Raw genomic sequence first — 22577 nt, forward strand, 5'->3', positions numbered from 1 at the left:
GCGTCATGTGTAATAAGCTGCCCTTTTTTTGATGAACACATACAGAGTTTATAAATTATATCCTTTAATTTCATGTTTCCATATCATTATGACCTGATTCGAAATGATGTATTTATTCATGAATGAATTACGAAAGATTTAAAATGGACAAAAAATTAAAAATTCCGCCATAGCCCTTTTCATCTCGCGTACCCCCTAGAAGCAGCTCGCGTACCACCGGGGGTACGCGTACCACAGTTTGGGAATCCCTGGCCTATAGGTATGGCACATAGGCCTACTATTTATATTACAACTCTCCCTCTTTAATTCAGCTGTGTGGTTGAAGCCTAGAAATATTGTAAACAAAGTAGCATAGTTGGCTAGCTTATCAATCAGTCTACTGATTGGACTGTTCAGTTTCCCCATGTGTGTTTAAGTTTCAAGGTAATACTTGTTCTTCTTGGTACAGGCACTTTTGGGAAACATTGGTATTGAGATGATCAGTCAACTTCAAACCAAGAGTTTAAAACAAATATGTGCAGCATGCTAATGTTGCTAAGCAGATTTAATAGTAATTTAGCTAGTCGTCTTCTATGAGTCCTTGCTTTCACGATTGTAATGTTTTATTTGGATTGCGTTGGCCTAGTCGCGCGTGTCCATTGAGTGAGCGAGAGAGAGCGGGGCAAAGAGAGGGGGTTTATACTGTTTGGTAAAGTCTACAATGAAAGAAACGTAGGCTACCGCCAAGTAAAGCAGGAGATGTGTGTTGCTTATGCGGGCGCATAAGCTGCAAAGCACTGCGTGAACACTAGAAAGGGTGTGTCGGTTCTGCCTTTTCACACCGCGACACAGGTTTGTGGATATGAGTGTTGCGAGTCCTTGCTTTCACGATTGTAATGTTTTATTTGGATTGCGTTGGCCGAGTCGCGCGTGTCCATTGAGTGAGCGAGAGAGAGCGGGGCAAAGAGAGGGGGTTTATACTGTTTGGTAAAGTCTACAATGAAAGAAACGTAGGCTACCGCCAAGTAAAGCAGGAGATGTGTGTTGCTTATGCGGCCGAGTAAGCTGCAAAGCACTGCGTAGAAAGGGTGTGTCGGTTCTGCCTTTTCACACTGCGACACAGGTTTGTGGATATTTGTTGCGATTTCAGTTTCGAATCGCATATTGTTACAGCCAAATTAAATTCCTATTACGACCATATAACTACATTCTGCCTGATACACAGTTATATTTAGCCTACCGCGAGAGATGTAGTGCTAGGCGTGACATGACATGCAAGCCAGCCATCAACTTGACTGCAAGCAACGCGAGCAGCGCGATACAATGCAACGTTTTGAAAGAACGATGCCCAGTGTCTTCTTTCTGTCAGTCTTGTTGCTCTGCTATTTTAAATAAGAAATATAATGCAATAGAAGGGCATATTTAACGGATTCAGTGTAGACAGATAACATGCTTGGATAGCTACACACACGTCAAATACACAGGAATGATTATCGGCCTGTTCACATCGGCCCTATTTTGACATCGGAACGATACTGATGTGTAAAAAAATGACCATATTGGCCGATATTTTATCGGTGGCCGATATATCGTGCACCACTAATATTAATACAAATTATAAAACAAATGAAAAGCATAAAAACAGGTATGTATGTGTTTCACACCAAATAAAAATATTTTCCTCTCATAACTTTTTTAAACCTGGCAAAATATAGGTGTCAGGGTTAAGAAAGCAACACCATTGCATTTTTATATCAAAATTTCAAAAGGCCATGGCTTTAAAATGGTCAGAGATAAAGTCCTACTGTAAATGTAAAAATCTTTGTAAATGTACCCATCTAATTTGCCACTGGATGGCAAGCACCTCAAATTATGCACCTTTCAGTAAATACTGGATGAACATATTTGAGCAGGTTTACTTTCCTTTTTTCATATTACCCACATAACAAATTAACAGGAAAACACCTAAGATGTATACCAACACCTAAGATGTATATGGTTTCTAAACCACAAGGCCTACAATAAAGTATTCTGGTCAAATCAGTTCCTATCGCGGGTAATCTGAGTACCCAGAAGTTCGCATCATATTGCGGGTGACTTTGTAGTGAGCCCTATTTCTACTAGCCCTGCTGTCTGTACCACGTCCATTACGGACACTATCATCACGATTACCACTGCAACCTCCAAGCTATGTTGGGCAGAGGGTCGAAATAAGCATGGTATGCTTAGTGGACACAGTCGTATACACGCAGACGCACCTCCATTCAATAGACGATCGATCATAATCTCCAAAAGGATATTCTCCTTTAGATTTAGAATAGGTGAATAACATAGCCTACCTAAGACTTCATCACACGTAAACGTTTTTCAACATTTGGTGTAGGCCTATTTCTGCTTAATTTCTGCTTCAATTTATGCAACACTATGGCCTGCATCGCTTCTGCGTCATTACAAATGCACGTCTTTGTGTTTCTCGCGTGTAATACAAGTATTTCCTGAAAACTTTGCGCATCGATTTTGGGTTTGAATGAAGCTCTGGATGTCTAGCACATAGTGGAGCAGAGTACAAATGAGATTTGTCACTGTACTTGGAACTATCGTCTATTTTAATCAGTATCGTTGTTTGTTGCAATTAAAAATAGTCTCAAGGGCCGGATTACATTTTTATTTTGACATACGTCGCGGGCCGGAATTGGGCCGGACGCGGGCCTGGATTTGGCCCCGGGCCGGGTGTTTGAGACCCCTGGTGTAATGGATGTTGATAGACAGAAAGTTTAATGGATGTTGATAGACAGATTGTTTAATGGATGTTGATAGACAGATTGTTTAATGGATGTTGATAAATAGTTTAATTTATCAACATTTAGAATAGGATGGATGAGTGAATGGTTTGAAGAAGATGGATGGATAGACAATTGGATGGAATGTGCCTTATATCCTTGTAGAATGGAGAGACACAGAGAGAGTTGGCCTAGTTGAGCAGAAAGCAGTTGATACAGGTGCAATCAGTTTAATTGGTTCTTTGAGGAGGCCTAGTTGAGCAGCTGGCAGTTGATACAGGTGCAAATCAGTTTAATTAGCCCATTGTGATGTCATAGTGCCAATGCAAAGTCTATGGGGAAAATAACCTTGATTTTTGTTAATATCTAAAAAAGTATAAAGTTACAAAACAAAAACGAAAATACATTCCTCAAGTGTCCTTTTCAAGACCTACATTACAAAGTTTGAGCGAAGTTTCTACGTGAAACGGTTGAAGCTAAATTAGATGCAGAAATTTGGAGGGAAGAAGAAGACGACTTCAGATAACAGAACAGTGCATTTTCATGCACTCTTATAATAACAGACAGCACAGAATCTTTGCAACAGGCAAGTTAATGGTTGTTGTCACTGTTCCATAGGCATCCACATGAACGTGCATCACTAAGACCGGGTGTAGTTTAGCCTAGACATAAATTCAGTTGGTGCAACCGACGTAAGTTCAATCATAATGGCTGGTCTTAAAAAAGACCAACTTAGCAGTTAAGACCAGGCGTAGCGAAGACCAGTTGGTGCAACCGGCCCCAGAGCTTGGTCTTGTGTCAGTTGAGCAGGGCATGTTTCTAGGGCTTGTTCTAGGGCTCAAGTTCCAGGTTTAGCCCTGTTTAAAGGAGAAATCCAAGTTTTCACATAGATCTCAGCTACACTCTGTGGGAATGTACATGGAAGCTCATGGACATGCCCCCAGAGTGTATCGCTATAGCTGCCTGGCGGCGTTAGCTGCTGGCTGTAGCAACTCGAGCTAGGTAAAACCGAATGTTTTCTTTTTTTTCGTACCAACAGTACTCGGTGACCTCGAGAAATGGAGGTCTATATGAGAACTTGCCCAATTTCTCCTTTAAGATTAGTCAAATTGTAGTCTCTCATTCATGACCTCATGTATGAACAACACATCAACTACGGTGGGTACATCACTATGATTTATGATTTCTTAAGCATGATCATCACGATTACATGAATTTAAGGTTAACTGCTCGTTTCGGGCCCCAGCCCTTCATCAGACATCAATGATGAAGGGCTGGGGCCCGAAACATCACATGTGGTGATATAGCCTACAAATAATAAAAAAAACGCTAAGGAGTAGATTCTGGTGTGCAGACTCAACGTTCTCATACTCATCTCATAAATCTATTCTATCTGCCTTGAATTTAGCAAACATAGTTTTAGCCAATGTCAATGTCCCTAATTAGGATGATACAGTTAGGCTCATTTGAGTTTTTGAACACATGCTAAAGAGGAATATAAAATCATCTTTTGGAAATTGATCTTAATGCCTTAAGTAAAAAAAATGAGGAAATATCCAACCTTTAACACTTTGAATGCTGCGCTGTTTTCGAAAGCTTTGGCCCAGAGTGGCAGCAATCTTGATAATTGTCTTGATAATTAATTGATAATTGACAATTTTTGTAGAGCCACAGCGTATTCTATGTTGTAGCTATGAACACATACTATGGCTCGTTTGAAAGGTGAGACTTTAAGCTCTCTGCGTACAAACCGTTTATTTCTACATGCCTCTGTTCCTGAGAAATCCCAAGCTAAACAGTGGCTAGTTTTCATCAAAATCCCTGTTATTTTTTAGAAATGAATATATAGCGTCTTTTATGAAATATGTGCTGTTTGAGCCTGTCCTTCTTCTGACACTTACATTTCGGGGTCAAAGGACTTGTGTAAGATAAATATAGTTTTTCTGTTCACAAAACCACCTTTCTAGTGCTGTCGGGCCCCATCATTCCTCCTCCTCTTGGTCGGTAACGTCTGGCAAGGACGTGCCCTCTTGCAAGCGCGACTCGGCCTATCACCCACTTTGCTCGGCCCGGCCCATGGTGGAGATGGAAGTCCCTCCTCAGCGCGGTGGTCAGTCACTCTTTCTAATGTTTTTGACCTGGCGTGTGGTCTCCCCTGATTGTGTGGTGATCCTGGTCCCCCCGATTGTTGTGGTCAGAGTCATCTTGTCTTAGTAGAAAGGTGGACTCATCCAGCATTGTCTGGCGAAAACACACCTGCTGCAATATCCATTTCTTCATTTTCCCCTTTAGCACCAGAGAAGTATTGCCTGTAAACTTAAGTTTCCGGGAAGTGACCTAGCGAGACCTGGCGAGACTGCCACCCACATGTAGTGATAAACCCACGAAAATAAATGGCGTGGTTTTGACCTGACGTGCATGCGTCACTGATTCGACCCTAAACGGCAACCATCAAAAGCCGAGTTATGATGTCCAGATTGTGCGTTTTCATGAGTTTTCAAACGTCATCTATTTCAGTTCTATTCATCATAGAGTTCCCAAAATCGCACATTGTCTATTTTTGTAATGTAAAAAAAAAAGCAAAAAATTTAGTTTTTGCCACTCAACGCATTGGAACAAAAAAAGCAATATTGCGTTTTTGGCACTCAAAGTGTTAAGGACACCAATTTTATTTCTATTTTTAAAGGCCAGTTATTTCATTTTGCATTGAGCTCAATGAGCATCAAACCAGCTAATAGGCTAACTGAAATACCAATCTCTAGGTATGGAGAAGGGTATGTGATGATGTGGGGCCAAAGGCTAATATAATGGAACTTTATCAGGATAGTATCCTGGATCAATGAAATAACTGTCCTTTAAAAATAAAAATCTGCCTGCCTCTATGGGAATTTAACACAGGGGTGGGAATACTTATGACCCCTGTATTTTAAGGAAGAACATTTATTTATTTACGATACATTATTCATTCACAAAGAAAATTGATGTCCTTAAAGGTTGGATATTTCCTCATTTTTTACTTAAGGCGAGACACGGCAGGTGAAAACATCGTTTTTTCATGCACTGGTCAATTTCGAGATTTTGAGCTAATTTGCTACCTTCGCATGTATTCTTTCACACTACTACAACAACAAGGTCCGATTTACACATTTAGGTGTCTACTCACGCCTGTATATTTCTCCTAAATTCACCAAAATTTAGCCTTCTAACGTTTCATGCTCTTCCGCGACCGTGATACGAAACATATCATGTGTAGTACCGTTGGAAAGCTCTGTTTTTCCTGCATGACATTGTGCAATCCAAATATGGACACTTCCTTTGTATCCGCAACCAATCGCGAAAGTTCAAAGGCGAGTCTAGCCTGAGAACGGAATCTCTTGACTGTGTTCCAAAGCTTTTTCTCAAACTGAATTTTTCTCATTTTCCAGTAGAAACATCTCAGCCTATGTAGCACCTATGTACACCAAACTTTGTCATTTATCTTTCATCTTGTATGCAAACAAATTAAAAAATAATTTTTTACCTGGCTTTATCATATGTTCTGATCTATCTACCGAAAATATATGCAACATCGCACATATTTAATGAGATAATGCCTAATTTGCATAATTAAACATTCAAATTTCAAAAACTTGTAATACATTTTTTGTTCATACTTAAGTAATCAACTGAGGAAGTTTCATGGTAATGTCTATTATTTAACAATTTTACCCTATTCACCTGTAGTGTCTCACTTTAAAGGAGAATTCCGGTGTGATATTAAAGGAACACGCCACCCAAAATCAGTAGTAATATATGTTCTTACCCATAACTTTCACGAGTTGAGTCGTACCTCTCCCGCGTAGGTATGTGCACTCAAACGCTCTGGCGCGCGGCGCGAATGTGTTAGCATGTTGCTATGCTAGCGGGCTCTGCCGTGGCCGTAGAGAGAGTAAGATGGCATTAATCAAACACATCCACGTTTTCCCTACTTAAATACAGTTGCACAAGTAGTTGATAAAAAATGTTAGGGCACACAACATGAAACGTGACGATTTTCCAAGCGAATAAACAGGAGAACTACAATGTCTGGCGCAATAGCACTTCGGAGTACTTCGACCTAGGTAGTAATATTAATTAACACCTAATTGTAGATCCTATCCACCAGAGAGTTTAGAATCCATGCTTGATCGACCCCTCAGCCTCCCCCTCCCCTCTGAGCGAGAGAGAGGCACACACACTAGTGATGCGCTGATGGGCTATTATTTCAACCATAACTACATAGCAAAACTTAATCCATCAGCAAAGTTTTTTGACCAATTTTCAAAACCGCACCCGCCCGCCATCTGCTGTGTTTATAATGTATATGGGATGTTTTTAATGTAGCCTATATGGGATGCGGCGCTGCTGACGTGAAGCTAGAAAGCTCTTGCCTGTTCTTTCTAGAAAGACTGATCCAATGCAGCAAATATATTAAAAGGCTAAAGTCCTACATTGGCTATGTTGTAGCCTATATCCCCAGAATATCAGCAGCAAACTCAGTCTCTGTCTCGCAAAACAGTCTCCAAATAAAACACACATCGGCCTGTTCCCTAGCCTATTCTGTGTGCCAATATAGCCTATCTTCCAAAATGCTTGATTGCATTGCATTCTCCACATTTTTAGCTAAATTTTCATGTACCACATCAGTGTTTTTGTTCAGTGAATCTTTTGTAAATTGCTTTACAATTACCGTCGGGCCTAGGCCTATTGCCAGGCTTGCCTCAGCTTCGGTCACGTCCTTTTACAATTTTATCATTGTAATAAAAAACGCAATTTGGCACATAATTTCAACATGCTGCTGGCCTACTAATTAATGCTTATTGTACTTTATTTTTTGCAAAAAGAAAGAAATCCTTGATAAAATAACAAGTCATTCACATTACTTTACGCACTGGCATGTCAGGGTGACACTATGACAAGCCTGTTCTGAAGACTCCCATTCATTTTGACTGCATGGGAAGAGAGCGCGTCTTTTTCAGACAGACAGCGCAATTCATGATGATCGGACAAACTAGCGCCTCCATATTAAAGAAACGCCATTCCGAAAGTCCACCGCACAATGTTCACATTATAACCGCCAAACTTGCTTGCTGGCCTTCTAAGTTTTCCGACTTTTTTTCTTACCTTCTTTTTTCCGCTGTGGATGCTATTGAGCTTGTAAGTCAAGTCATACGAGTCATATCACTCTCTGTCTCTCTTTTAAATGCCTATTCCCTGAAGGCTACAATTACTATGTGTTTGTTTATATCGAAACAAAATAACCCAGGCAGTCTCATCTAGGATATAGCACAGGTTGAAGTCAACGTCAAGTTGGTTCTATTTACTGAGGTGAATGTGTGTGTGTGTGTAAACATCTTGTAGATGACTCAAAAATTACATCGGAAGAAGAAGGAGTGAATAGTGGCAAGAGGCAAGCCGAAGGCTGCTGACAAGTTGTGGTACATGAAAATTTGGTACATGAAAATGTAGCTAAAAATTGGAGAATGCAATGCAATCAAGCATTTTGGATGACGTGGAGAGACAAGCCGGCAGCAGATTAAATGCTCGAGAGAGAAAAAGATGCTGTTTTAAAAGGACGTGCAGACCGAAGCTGCAGTAAACAGGTGATATTTAGACATTTATTTCACAAAATCCAAGACTAAGAACAGACAGACTATGTAACTGGACATTGAGGGCAAAAATATTGAGAATTCTACAGGGAATGTTGAAGACGAAGGAGTGAATAGTGGCAAGAGTCAAGCCGAAGGCTGCTGACAAGGGCCCGACGCTATTGTAAAGCAATTTACAAAAGATTCACGGAACAAAAATGCTGATGTGGTACATGAAAACTTAGCTAAAAATGTGGAGAATGCAATGCAATCAAGCATTTTGGACGATAGGCTATATTGGCACACAGAATAGGCTAGGCAACAGGCCGATGTGCGTTTTATTTGGAGACTGTTTTGTGAGACAGAGACAGAAACTGAGTTTGCTGCTGATATTCTGGGGATATAGGCTACAACATAGCCAATGTAGGACTTTAGCCTTTTAATATATTTGCTGCATTGGGTCAGTCTTTCTAGAAAGAACAGGCAAGAGCTTTCTAGCCTCACGTCAGCAGCGCCGCATCCCATATAGGCTACATTAAAAACATCCCATATACATTATAAACACAGCAGATGGCGGGCGGGTGCGGTTTTGAAAATTGGTCAAAAAACGTTGCTGATGGATGGATTAAGTTTTGCTATGCAGTTATGGTTGAAATAATAGCCCATCAGCGCATCTCTAGTGTGTGTGCCTCTCTCTCGCTCAGAGGGGAGGGGGAGGCTGAGGGGTCGATCAAGCATGGATTCTAAACTCTCTGGTGGATAGGATCTACAATTAGGTGTTAATTAATATTACTACCTAGGTCGAAGTACTCCCAAGTGCTATTGCGCCAGACATTGTAGTTCTCCTGTGTATTCGCTTGGAAAATCGTCACGTTTCATGTTGTGTGCCCTAACATTTTTAATCAACTACTTGTGCAACTGTATTTAAGTAGGGAAAACGTGGATGTGTTTGATTAATGCCATCTTACTCTCTCTACGGCCACGGCAGAGCCCGCTAGCATAGCAACATGCTAACACATTCGCGCCGCGCGCCAGAGTGTTTGAGTGCACATACCGACGCGGGAGAGGTACGACTCAACTTGTGAAAGTTAAGGTAAGAACATATATTACTACTGATTTTGGGTGGTGTGTTCCTTTAACCTAAAGTGTGTTGAAACATGCAAATAAATCACTGCTTTACACCATTTATGAGGCTCAAAGTAGCTCCATTCCATTCCACTCCATTCTCAATGTCTTGTTTTAAATGTCAAGGCCCTCGGAAGTCTACCAATGAAGTATGGAGCTACTTTGAGCCTCGTAAATGGTGTAAAACAGTGATTTATTTGCATGGCTAGGCCGATGCCCGAGACACCCCCATCGAAAAACTGTTGGTAGCATCGGCCAACTAGCGCCAGATTTCTGAGTGCAGGGGACAAGCCGAGATGAGCTATGAGACATACATTCACACTCGGTATCATGTTTCAACACACTTTAGGTCAATATCACACCGGAATTCTCCTTTAAGGCATTAAGATCAATTTCCAAAAGATGATTTTATATTCCTCTTTTTAGTCAACTTTAGCATGGGTTCAAAAACGTATGAGCCTAACTGTATGTAGTTTTGGTTTAAAACTAGCGAGATATCTACCGAAAAGACCAAAAAACTTACTAACACCACACAGAGCTTTGTCTACACTACTAACAGGCCATTCTTTCATTTTGTAATTGTGCTCCTACCCGGCTCCTGCCTAGAATTGCATGGTGCTGGTGGGAATGGCATGTGTTTATGGTACTTCGTGTGACCATTTTCATATTGTGGGGCATTTATAAATCACACTATGTTCCTTTGCAAATTGTGGGGTATTTTTAAATGTTTGGGGAATTAAATTACTTTCATACAAATCAGCAGAATCAGACAGACTACGCTCTACCATGCAGATAGGACAGGAACAAAATCAGCCGACTGGCTATTCATTTTATAGACATAATAATGTTATAAAATGTCCTACCTACAAATACACTGAACAAAATAGAAATGAAATCAACCAAACCTTTTGCTCTAATTTGGTATAAGTTAAAAGAAAATATCTCAGACAACTTCTATGCACACGAAAGGTTTATTTTATTCAAATTTTGTATACAAATATGGTAAAATCCACATTAGTGAGCACTTCACAGCAATCTGTTCACAGGCAACAGCTCTGATGGACATTAATGCAGTCAACATGACACTGCACATTCCCCCAAACTTGTAACATCACTGACAATAAAACTGTAAATTTTACAGTGGCCTTTAATTGTGACCACTCCCAGGCACATCTGTCCAAAAATAGTCTTTAATTAGCATCTTTTGGTATGTCACACCAGAGTGAACGAAGTGTCTTGGCAATGGTGAGGTGAGACAACCCTTTTGTGTACATAGAGGATATTATAAATCTTTTAATACAATTTACACAAATGGTAGTGAAAAAGAAAAGTGTTGTACTTATGTGTGTTGAAAATAGTCACAGAATATTTATTTCAAAATTATTTCTGTTGAGTCTAAATAATTAAGCAGTGGAGTATAAGCAATTTCCAGATATATTCATATGTGCAGTCAGGTTTATAGGCTGTTAACACATACCTGATCTTGAGGAATCTTGGTCTCTTGTGACACTGCTTGTCTCAGTCTGGAGACGGTGCTGTGGAGTGGAACAGCCACACCAATCCTCATGCAATGAGAGTACTTTCCCTGGTACACAACGGTCACATAGAGGGGCCTGGTCAGACAGAAAACATCTTAGTGTTTAGAAGTAAACCATGAATTACAATCCAGTTAAATCTACATTATTTTACAGTAATGTGTAATTAAGTGTACACAGATCAGCTGAAGCAAGCTTTAATGAACCAAGAATGGTAATTGCTGCATGCCTTTCAGAAAAGGTTCTTTCTTCCCACCTGGAGAGTGACCCTGGAGTCTAATGAAATAGCTCAAGTTCAGTCATGTACTGATAAATAAAACAATCAATAGTAAAAATACTGCCAGCTCAACTTTAGGGAATAAGTTAAATAGCAATAATTACGAAGGACTGTTAATTAGCAATTAAAACAATTCTGAAGTGTACATGAGTAACATATAAGAAAATTAAGAGGTGTGACGCCAAAGCAACGGCAGTTATTACTGCTTATTACAGGGCTACTTGCTAACAGGAGTCTAGAAATTTCACACAATGGGTCTTACAAATTATTTTGTTACCATCTTGTGGCTTTCGCTGAGAAAACAAATAGCTTGCCACACAAATAGAACTTGAAACTTTCAGGTGTTGCGTGGCAACATATTACTTGCTGACGTTCACTTTCCATTGCGATAAGCAAACCAACTACTCGCAGAATGATATGAAAGATTTGAATCAGAAGCACAAAACCGATTTTCTTTGACAATTGTCTGTTATACAGAATTGTCAGACCTCTGAACGTTGGGAAGTATTGAATGTTTTTTGTGCCAATATGAAATCAATAAATACAAGATTAAATAAACAAATAAAAAAAAATGTTAAATAAATAAAAGATTAAATGTAAAAACCATATATACATTGACATTGATATTCACATTGACATTTACATTCCATATGCACAGTCTTGCAATGTGCTATGAAATAAATAAATACGTCAGTCACCCATTAAAGCAGGTGTAATCCAAATTGCGGTTAAATGCGTCAATTAAAGAAACGTTTAGAGACAGCTTTATTCAGAGCATCGGTTTTCTTCATTGTACCTTGTCAACTTTACTAACTTATGTTTGCTTTTCTAATATCGTATTTTCACTTTCACAACATACACTTCCCAATCTGCTAGACTAGGGTATTAAGTCATAGCCCTATCTACATGAAGTAAATAGTTCAAGTATTTTTATGTGGATTAGTAGAACTACTAGGCCTACTCTGTATGTTACTGCTCATTGACATCTTATCATCATGTATGATCGCTAAACTTTGATTCTTTTTAATGCCGCAGTTGGTTAACTCTGCGCATGTGTTTCAGCTGTAGGCACGCAATTAGCATTGTGAAAGGGGCGGGGACGGGGGGGTTTTCCTTGGTCAAAGCGTAATGCTTTTTAGATAGTGTAAGATAGCAATTTTAGATAATGCGCCAAGACCCCAACTTAGGTAGTTCATTTCCACACCCCTGAGCGTATCGTGTAATAAAAGAGAGGAACATGGTGAAAAACGAGTGTACAATAGGAATGTGCTTTGCGTCGAGATAGTAATACGATTTGTGCCAGGTTTTGTGAAGCGAAAATAGGGCCTTAAAAGTGTGAGGTGAAATCTCCCACCATTGTCATGTTATCTAATTATGAACATGCCACGTCTTTGAACATGTTATAAATCGCCAGAATCATGTCTAATACAGCCAAGTAATATCACATACATATGCTAAAACAGGGCAGATGTAAATTAAGCTACAGTGGATACTGCTTCAAATTGTCCGGTTTCACTTGTGATTCTCACGTGATCTCACGTGTGAATCACGCATCTTTTATTTATATTTCCCCAGTGAAGCCGCAATGACCCAAACAACCACCAGGTGGCATTTGTGAGCAGGGTGAGAAACGTATAGATGTGATAGTGTAACGATAAGCGCATGAGACTTTCAGCGGGGGCACGGGAAATTAAATTGATCACGGTAGTTTAAGCTTACACTTAAACAGACAAAACATTCTAATATGAAAATGTAGGTGCAATTGTTGTAAAATGGTGCAGCTCCTTTAAGAAAGCCCTGTGCGCAGGGATGGAAAGAGAGAAAGCGAGAGGGGATGTGTGTTAGAACTTAGATGCGTGTGGAAAAAGTAGACGTGCTGGAAAAGTAGACGAGACTGGAGCGAGTCATATTCAAAATAATGCAAAAAATAAATCCGCAGATAAAACCAATTATCCTCATTCATTGCAACCGCAGCATGCCTGCTTGCCGACATTCAAACGAAAAAGATATCAAAGCACCTTTTGCGTTTGAATGTAGCACGATTTTTTTTAAACAGCTGGACAAATGATTTAGCTAATTGATTATAGCCTGCACACCAGCAATTGTTGAACATTTACCTGTACAAGACAGTAGCCCAGCCTAACAAGCATGTTGCATGTTGTAGGCCTACTGTAGAAATTTCACTTAAATTGCAACCGCAACATGCCTGCTTGCCGACGTTCAAACGACAACGAAAAAGATATCAAAGCAACAAGAGGGTTGAGTCTGAATGACACGGAGTTCAGACTCATATTGCTCCTCATAACCATCTATAAAAAAAGTGTTTTTTCTTTTCTTTTTGAGCACGTTCGAGATATAATTCCAAAGGGGGCAGATAGGGGCCTACTGCACTTAAAACTTAAAAAGATTGAACGAAGCTTCCCGAAATTTTAAATTGCGATCAGTGACTGGCATCGGGTGAAGCTTTTCGAAGTTGAACAGGCTATTAAAATTTTTGAGTCAGGATATGGCGAGTCAGTGTCATTTATTTGTCCAATGTTAGCCTACAGACCAGTTTCCATAGTGCACATCTTATCAACAGTTTGAATGTCGTGTGTGTTTCTGCTCATTGACAAATACCGTTCAGCACAATGACTCATGCCCAATTAATTTCCCCTGTTAAAGTGTTCGCCTTTGTTACACTATTTGGTTTTGTGATGTAGCCTATAATAAACACCATATGGCCAAATATGTGACTCCGCTAATGTTATAGGCCAGTGGTCGCCAACCCGTCGATCGCGATCGACCAGTAGATCTTTAGGACTTGCCCAGTAGATCCCGAGAATAACAGGACAATTAAAAACAGTCACCAAATTCCCACATGTTTGCCAACGTTTACAGGGCGTAGCCTACATTTCAGCGTGGGATAGGATAGCGCATGATTTATTCAAGACCTAGCCATCATAATGCGAGAAATTCCTGCATACATTTACAGTACTGTCTGATAACGTTAATCTAATAATGGAGCAGCGTGAATGCGGGACCGGACGAACCAACTTCTGACTTGAACCGAACGTAACCCCATGCAGACACACACACGCGCACAGCACCACTTTGCAGGTGCGCTCTCTCTCTCTCGCAACAGGACTTGTCACCGCTGAAGTCAAATTATGTTAGGTGCTTCTATATCAACTGCTAACTGACAGAAAATAAAAAACAAAAGTTTAGCGATCAGGAATTTGTTCTCCATTTGAAGAATGTAATCGATTGCGGACGTGCACAGACACGGAGTGCATTGTAGGCCTAGGCTTAGGTTACTTTCACTTTCTAGAGTACGCATTAATTACGTGAAAGATGATTCATACCAAAACAGCGATCAAACATCAAATTTATCATGACGTATTGTCACAAACACTTACTCCAATTAGAAAATCAAAACCAAAATCATGTAAGTAAAGACTATGTTAAAGTGTTGTTATCTCATTGACGCCTGTATAAGGGGGTGGAGGATGTGATATTTTTAACCCGATAAATTTGCCTAAATAAAAGGCCTTAAATTGGAAGTATTTTAGCTTTGATTTTCTTTTGACGCTTCAAGGTAGATCTTGCCTTTGTTCAGGGCGAGGTTAGGGATCTTGGGCTCAAAAAGGTTGGTGACCACTGTTATAGGCTATACAATTTCCCCTCTTAAAGACAAGATGGTGTAGCTTATTAGACTAGGCTACTAAAATGCACCGACGGTAGCCTTGGCTATGTGTAAAGTAAGCTATCGCATGATTTCATGCACGTAAGTTCATGCATCTGTCAAGTTCGCACAGGGCCTTGCACCATCTGTCAAGTTCGCACAGGGCCTCGCACCCCCTTGCGACGGCCCTGCAGCCCTTTCTAAGACAGCGAGGAAAAAGTTAAAATATGCAATAAACCCGGGAAAAGTTGACAGGTTTGTTTCGGTCCCGGTGATTATTTGTGAAATTGTGCAAACGACAGCCTTTTCAAGGCATTTCAAGGAAGGTGTCGTATGCAAGCTCCCAAATTGACCCAGTAGCCTACAGAAGGCATCAATAAATTGTTGGGACTGGGGAGGGTCATGCGTTTTTTGTCAATCACTTTGGAGGGTCATAGAAAAATTTCTTGCTGGTGAGGGAGGGTCACGTCTTTTTTGACTAACACTCCCAAAACTCCTCCGGTAGCCCCTTAAATAAATAACGAACAGTCCCTAATTGATTATAGCCTGTAGGCCTACACCAGCAATTGTTGAACATTTACCTGTACAGGACATTGACAGTAGCCCAGCCTAACAAGCAGATGTTGCAAAAGACATCAAAAGACGCAATTAATCAGAAATAAATAATGTAATCTGCATCGCTTTATTTAACAAACTGCAAGCAACAAGAGGGTTAAGTTCGCAAGAGCAGAGCCTATCTGTTAAGGCACTCGATAGGCTATATGGTAACAAGCTGTGTGCGCCTGGAAAGACAATAGAAGATGCTTTCTGCACAGCGAAGATGGCTCTGGTCATCCCATACCCTCCCCCCACTTCCTGTAGCCTACCACTGCGTTTTGGGACATTAAGCTTTTTCACGTTAAGCCCCCCTCCCCCACCCCCTTCTTTCACAAGCAGTGGGGGAGCGCGGGGCACAAAGTAACACTTTTTGGTAGACAAACGAGGGTTCTCCGTGCTTCTGTCGTTTGGCGACAATCCGGTGCAACCAAGCCAGGACAGATATTTTAGAGAGAAGGAGAGACGCCGGTGCAGCTCAGATGTCTTGTTAATTTTCTTTATTCTTTAGTAAAAGGTGCAGAACATTATTAAACTTTGACTAATGTTTCGATGTGTCGATGTTTTTGCAAACCTTTTTTGCTAACTTTTTTTTTGCACTTTTTGGCTTTGGCTAAACATTGCTAAAATCATTTAAGTTTCACTAGTCACATGTTTTAACAAGGAACACTTGTTATTTAACTAATAACAGACGTGTGTCGAAAATAACATATGCAGAGTCTAACCAAGGTCAATCTTGCCAAAAAAGCCCTCAAACCTGAAAACACATGAGGCAAAAGTGCAAAACATCACAAAACTAACTAAACTAACACGCGCATATTTTTGTATTGCAATCATTGTAGCGTACAGTTGTAACAGCGCGTAACAGTCGTTTTACTCCCTGTATGCGCTCATTATAAAGAACGTTTAACGTGTCCCAAAAACAGCTATCAACTAATCACCAAACGTCTTATAAACAAGTATTGCCACGAGCAACACCTTGCAAAAAATGATAACAATAGGCCTTTATATGGCTCTGCTCCTGCCTAGATTCGAACTCAGAACTGCCTGAAAGTTGCAGACCTGTTCTGGAAATACGCGCATTAACCCACTCGAGCGTCAGACACCACTTTCTGCTTCGAGTAGGCCTATTGGGTAGGACTGTAGCCTACACTGGTTGCTGTGGCACAGTCTTGAGTGACCGAATTCGTTTTCCTTTGTCATATGAATGCTGTCATTTTGTTAACATTACTGTTAAGGAGATGCTGTAGGCAAAGGCTATATTTAACATCGTTAGTGTAGTAAAACAAATCAGAACTATTCACGAGGTTTCTGGGCAGCATATTTATGTTCTGTTAGCAAGCGAACTTCTCATGACTGCCGACAAAGTAGCCTACTGCCAGCTGACAAAGCACTGTACAATCAAGACATCTTGCCACTGAATCCAAAACTATGTTTAACATTATGTACAAAACTTATAGGCTACAGTGGACTAGCATGTTGCAGGGGCTGCTAAAAACACAGAGAAACGCACTGAAAACTCAGCCAATCACAGCCCTTGCTGTCGAATGCTCCGTCCGGTTCGACCGTGGAACGCCACAGCGGACTATGCTGCCCCCAAGCGGCTGCAGTTGTACTTACATTTCACCCAGCTGCGTGAATCACCTTGATGGTGAATGAAGTGTCAATTCTTAACTAGGACCCACAGTACATCTCCTGCTACAGTCCCAACAGTTAGCACTATAATCGATCAAAAGTGAATTACCGGTAGGCCTAAATCCCGAAGCAAACGGAAAAACTGTTTTTAATATAGCCTACCGATACGCTGCTCCAAATCACACGCAGTCTCACGATAGAACTTGTTATTGTTTATGCAGGTCTCTGTTATTTTATGAAGAGGCATCTGGCTGTTTTTTTTATGCTTGTTTTACTTTCATTAATGGTTAAGCTCATGAAAATTACATTTTGACTGCTAAAAAAACATTTTAACGCAATTTTTAACGAGGGACAGAAACACCAACGGAGAAAGCAGTGCCCGCATCTTCTGTCTGAACACCTGCAATAGGCTATCACTTCACTGCTTGACACTAGGCTACCCCACATCCACATGGAGAAATGTCACACGTTAAAATCGAAAAAATGAAGAGAACCTCTCGGAAATTATTTATTATGCAAATGAGTTAGCAAAACCATAGCTTTTGGTGAACGGAGATGCAGATCACCCTAATTAATTTGTTTGCGCAACAGCCCGTTCTCCAGCGAGAGTGAAATAAATGTTTTAAAAGCTGTGTCATCACCAGGCAATTTGCTACGATATTTGCTACTATAGGCAGTCTAATTTCGTGTGTCAATTCAAAGACCTGAATAGACTAGACGAGACTCTATGCCGTTTTCATTTGTTCGTTGTTTTATAAACGTTGTTTGTTGCTTTAACACACATCAGTTGTTTAGTTTTACTAGCGCAGACATACATACATTGAATGAGCGCTCACACCACTACCCATTAATTGCATGTCTCTTTATTTTACAATATTGGCTAGCTTATCATAGTCTACTGATGGGACTGTTCTGTTTCCCCATGTGTGTTTAAGTTTCAAGGTAATACTTGTTTACCTCGGGACAGGCCCTTTTGGGAAACATTGCTATTGAGATGATCATGCAACTTGAATGCAAGAGTTTTAAACAAATATGTGCAGCATGCTAATGATGCTAAGCTGATTTAATAGTAATTTAGCTAGTCGTCTTCTATGCATCCTTGCTTTCACGATTGTGAATGTTTTATTAGGATTGTGTTGGCCGAGTCGCGCATCTCCATTGAGCGGGAGAACGAGAGAGAGCGGGGCAAGGAGAGGGGGTTTACTGTTTGGTAAAGTTGATAGTCTACAATGAAAGCAACGAGAGGTATGAAATTATGATTTATGATTATTTAAATTATGATTTATTTTTGGACAACGTAGGCTACCGGTAAGTAAAGCGTGAGATGTGTGTTGCTTCTGTGTGTTGCGGCTGCATAGGCTGCAAAGCCCTGCGTGAAACACTAGAGAGGGTGTGTTGCGGTTCTGCCTTTTCACACCGCGACACAGGTTTGTGGATATGAGTGTCGCAATTTCGGTTTCGAATCTCATATCATTACAGCCCTAGTATATCTTTTTAGGGTGGCATTCTTTAATGAAAGATATAGTTTGTGATTTAAAATCTCAGTTTGTCAGAAATGTGCTAGAAAGCTAACTATCTTGCATACAATATAGCCTATATCATATGTAATATCAGATATAGCCCATGTTGCCTTCACCATTTTCCTGCATTGACCTACATGAACTAAATGTGCTGTCTGATTACTGTTTTGGACAAAATGGGGCATCAAACGGACCCATCTGACTGGTCAGACTGGCTATTAGTCAAACCCCCGGCAAAAGAGGTCAATTACTACAAGTGTTGGAAAATGATTAACTGATACTTTAGTATATGATTCAGTGACCTCTAAATCAACACCAAACACCAAAAATAGTCTCCTAGGGCAGTAATTCCCAAAGTGTGGGCCGCGACCCACTGGTGGGCGCCAAGGTACTGCAGGTGGGCCGCGAGAGCCTAGTAATTTCGTAAATAGAGAAAATAATGTATGACATGAAAACACAATTCACTATTCTCTATTTCAAAGAAAATGCTGTAATTTCGCGGTGAAGGTGCTTCTGCCATCCAGATTCTAAAGTTTTTGCTACCTTAACCTAAACCTAAAATACTAGATTTTTATTTACAGTGCTCATGAGCACACACCATAGGCTACCATTACCAAACTATTTCCACCCACTCACGGCACGCCAACAGTTATGTCGGTCTCAACTAGCCTATAGCTACAGGATTTTAAAACTTTTTCTGCTAACTGAAGGCAGAGTAGCCTAACGTTATCACATTTCGCCCAGTTTCGCGGATCAACAACGTGATTTACACAGCACACAGACACTCACTGTACAATGTTATTATTGGAACGGATATCATTTAGATAGGCTACCCGGTGGGTGCTTGCGTTTGTTGAGGAACCGTTGAGGAAGTGTTGGTTGTTGTTTGGCCTATTCATACAGTGGGCATCGCTTTCAAATGGCCACTTCAGTCGCGCATTACGAGGCGTGAAGCTGCGTGAAGCTTTAGTACCACTTTCAGCCACTGTACGTCGCTCTGCCACTGTACATCGCTCTGTCAGTAGCCTGACTGCCGCCCCCTCTGAAAAAGCAGGAGGCTACCAAACATAATTGTTACCGAGAGGAATCCCAGCCTACGAATTCAATAACAAAATAAATCATGCATAATTAAACATTACCTCGATTAAGGCTACTTGGGTATGGCTTAAGGCTTGACTACACGGTGGTAGCGAAAATCGAAATCTGCTATGTTATTGTCAGTGTTGGGGGCAATGCAACTACGCAAATCAAAACAGTGTCTTAATTTGCCCTACTTCTTGACTGCAATGTAGTCAATTGACTGCTTGACATGTCATTTTTATTTTTCTGTACAATAAACAAATACATCTGCTTTATGCCGCAGAATTACATTCATATTTGGCTGACTGCAGACGCGCCACTTCCCTCCCGATATTCCAAGATTAAGATAGTAGCCTATACAAAAAGCATACTATCATAAAAATTCGTTAAAACGAATAGCTATTTGCAATTTGACAAAACACTGGTCCTCATTTTGCGAATGCGAGGACGATATGAGCCTGTTGCATTTAGTTAGATGTCCGAGTCACGCATGTTTGAAAACCACTGGCTCGTAATCACAATAATTTAACACACGACAGTTGGATAGCCTACTTCATCATGTCCCCATGCCTACATTTTTGTGAGCAGCATATAGATCGTTAAAAACAATAAAGTAGCCTATGTCTCTCCGTTTGGGACATCGAAAACTTATATTTTTAATAGGGTAGACTACCGTCGGAGATGCTGACTGGCAAAGGCCTCGGGATAACACGTTATCTCCACTATCATCAGTCATGCCCCTTGATCAAAGTGGGGAATTAAATAAAAGTTTGAGAACCACTGGCTTAACAAGTTACCTGCAGTCCAGAGCAATATTCTGATGATCGGCGATGATATCGGCAAATGTTTGTTTTCCAAAGTAAGAATTTGACTTGACCATGCACCTTCGACAATGAATAGCTCATTACACTTGTTACTGTTAAACGTAGGCCTAACTGGTATCATTACAAACATTATTCTGTGTCCTAAAACTGGCATATTTTATGGCATTGTGTCATGTAAATTCGTTGCAAAATCTAGAGAAATGTGTGAGGTGGTCAGCGGGGGACAATTGAGACACACATTGGATTGTGTTATTACTTGAACATTCCACACATATCCACAGCTGTGGTAGGCCTATCAGGGGCAGGAGGATTACTGTTAGCGCAGGCTTTATATAAAATTCTTCAACAGAAGGCCTCGAATGCAGGCTTGCCCTGTGGTTTGCGCAGCCTACAGTAAATAACAGACCCGCCACAATGTGCGGTATGATGCTTTTTTACGAGCAAGATGATTCCAAACACCTCCCTTACGATAATGAGTGACAGGTGACAGGTCTCAGAATGCGTGCGCTACCACAAGGACGGAAGATGATGAATAACTGGGGCCGTTGGCTATTCAGAAAGGCTTTTATCTTACCACTAGGAGTAGGCTATTCCTAAATCGCACTAAAAGATTTTAGCTTGGAGTTTTCTCTTAAAAGTTATTCACAAAGCCTTTCAGACAACTCCTAAACTAGGAGTGAGTCTTCGTTGCTATAGATGACGTCATTACTCATGCACGAGCTTGACTGAAGTGACCACCTTGATTGGCTGACGATTGTAACGCGGGAATGATTCCAAACACCTCCCTTCCGATGATGAGTGACAGGTGACAGGTCGGAGAATGCGTGCGCTACACAAGTAGTGAGAAGGACGGAAGATGATTAATAACTGAATAAAAAGGCCTAGCCTAAATGAATATAGAGTAAGGCAAAACAAATAGCCTAGTAGCCTAATGAAACATAGGCCTATGGATTGATGCAGTACCTTTGCAACATTATTCAATTAATCTGTCACCATATGCCTAGGCTACGTTTGCAAAGAGAACATTTTAATTTGATTCACAATGAAATGTTACATTTAATTTACATGTTAACAATGAGTAGTTTTGGTTGTTGTTTGTGGCGTTATTGCATTCCTTTTATGAATGCAAAATTGTTCCCTCTCGATTGGAAGCTCCTGTTGCCGCATAGCGCATTTCAAAACATCGCAGCGTAAAATGCCACAAAAAGCTGTTTATGAATAGGTCTTAGTGAGTTAGGAGTCCTCTCGAATTCTTTTAAGCTGTCCCAGACTTTTAGGTGCTACTTTTAGGTCTAAAATGCTTCGTGAATTACTTTTTGTGAAAAAAATTAGGAGTCCTAAAGTTAGGAGTGACACGCCCATTATTTTTAGGAGTGGCTCCTAAATTCGCCAGTTAGGAGCTACTTTTAGCCTTAAAATTCTTTGTGAATACGGCCCCTGAATAAAAAGGCCTAGCCTAAATGAATCAAGAATAAGGCAAAACAAATAGCCTAGTAGCCTAATGAAACATACGGATTGATGTAGTTTCTTTGTAACATTATTAAATTATTCTGTTACTATGCCTACGTTTGCAAAAGAGAACATTTTAATTTGATGCACAATAATGTTACATTTAATTTACATTTTGACAATGATTAGTCTAGTTTTGGTTGTTGTTGGTGGCGTTATTGCATGTTAGTTATGCCTACAATGCAAAATTGCTTCCTCACTATTGCAAGCTGCATAGGATTTCAAAACACGGCAAAATGCCGCAGGTTTGTGAATAGGTCTGTGAGTTCTTTTAAGCTGTCAGAGGTGGGAAGGTGTGATTTGTTGGGGGGCAGGGCCGGATTAACTGGTCACAAATGTCTGATGGCCCCCCTTCCCCCCCAGCCAACGTGAATCGGGTGGTCAGTTAATAGGCTGAAGATTTTTCCTGCCATCTAAGGCAGCGGTCCCCAACCACCGGGCCGCGGCCC

General features: G+C 40.6%; 1 protein-coding gene across 1 annotated transcript in view; it reads right to left on the minus strand.

Moving 5' to 3' along the window:
- The window catches only part of usp31 (ubiquitin specific peptidase 31), a 300296-nt gene that overhangs the window by 201021 nt on the left and 76698 nt on the right, over window positions 1–22577 (minus strand). Inside the window, exon 5 of the mRNA XM_076266583.1 lies at window positions 10968–11103. Within this exon, the coding sequence (XP_076122698.1) occupies window positions 10968–11103 (136 nt within the window). The remainder of the gene's footprint in view (window positions 1–10967; window positions 11104–22577) is intronic.

Source organism: Alosa pseudoharengus, unplaced genomic scaffold, assembly GCF_046254945.1.
Source record: "Alosa pseudoharengus isolate Yale_2024_CS ecotype anadromous, Long Island Sound unplaced genomic scaffold, YU_APseudo_1.1 YU_APseudo_1.1_scf_4, whole genome shotgun sequence".
Classification (NCBI taxonomy): Eukaryota; Metazoa; Chordata; class Actinopteri; order Clupeiformes; family Clupeidae; genus Alosa; species Alosa pseudoharengus.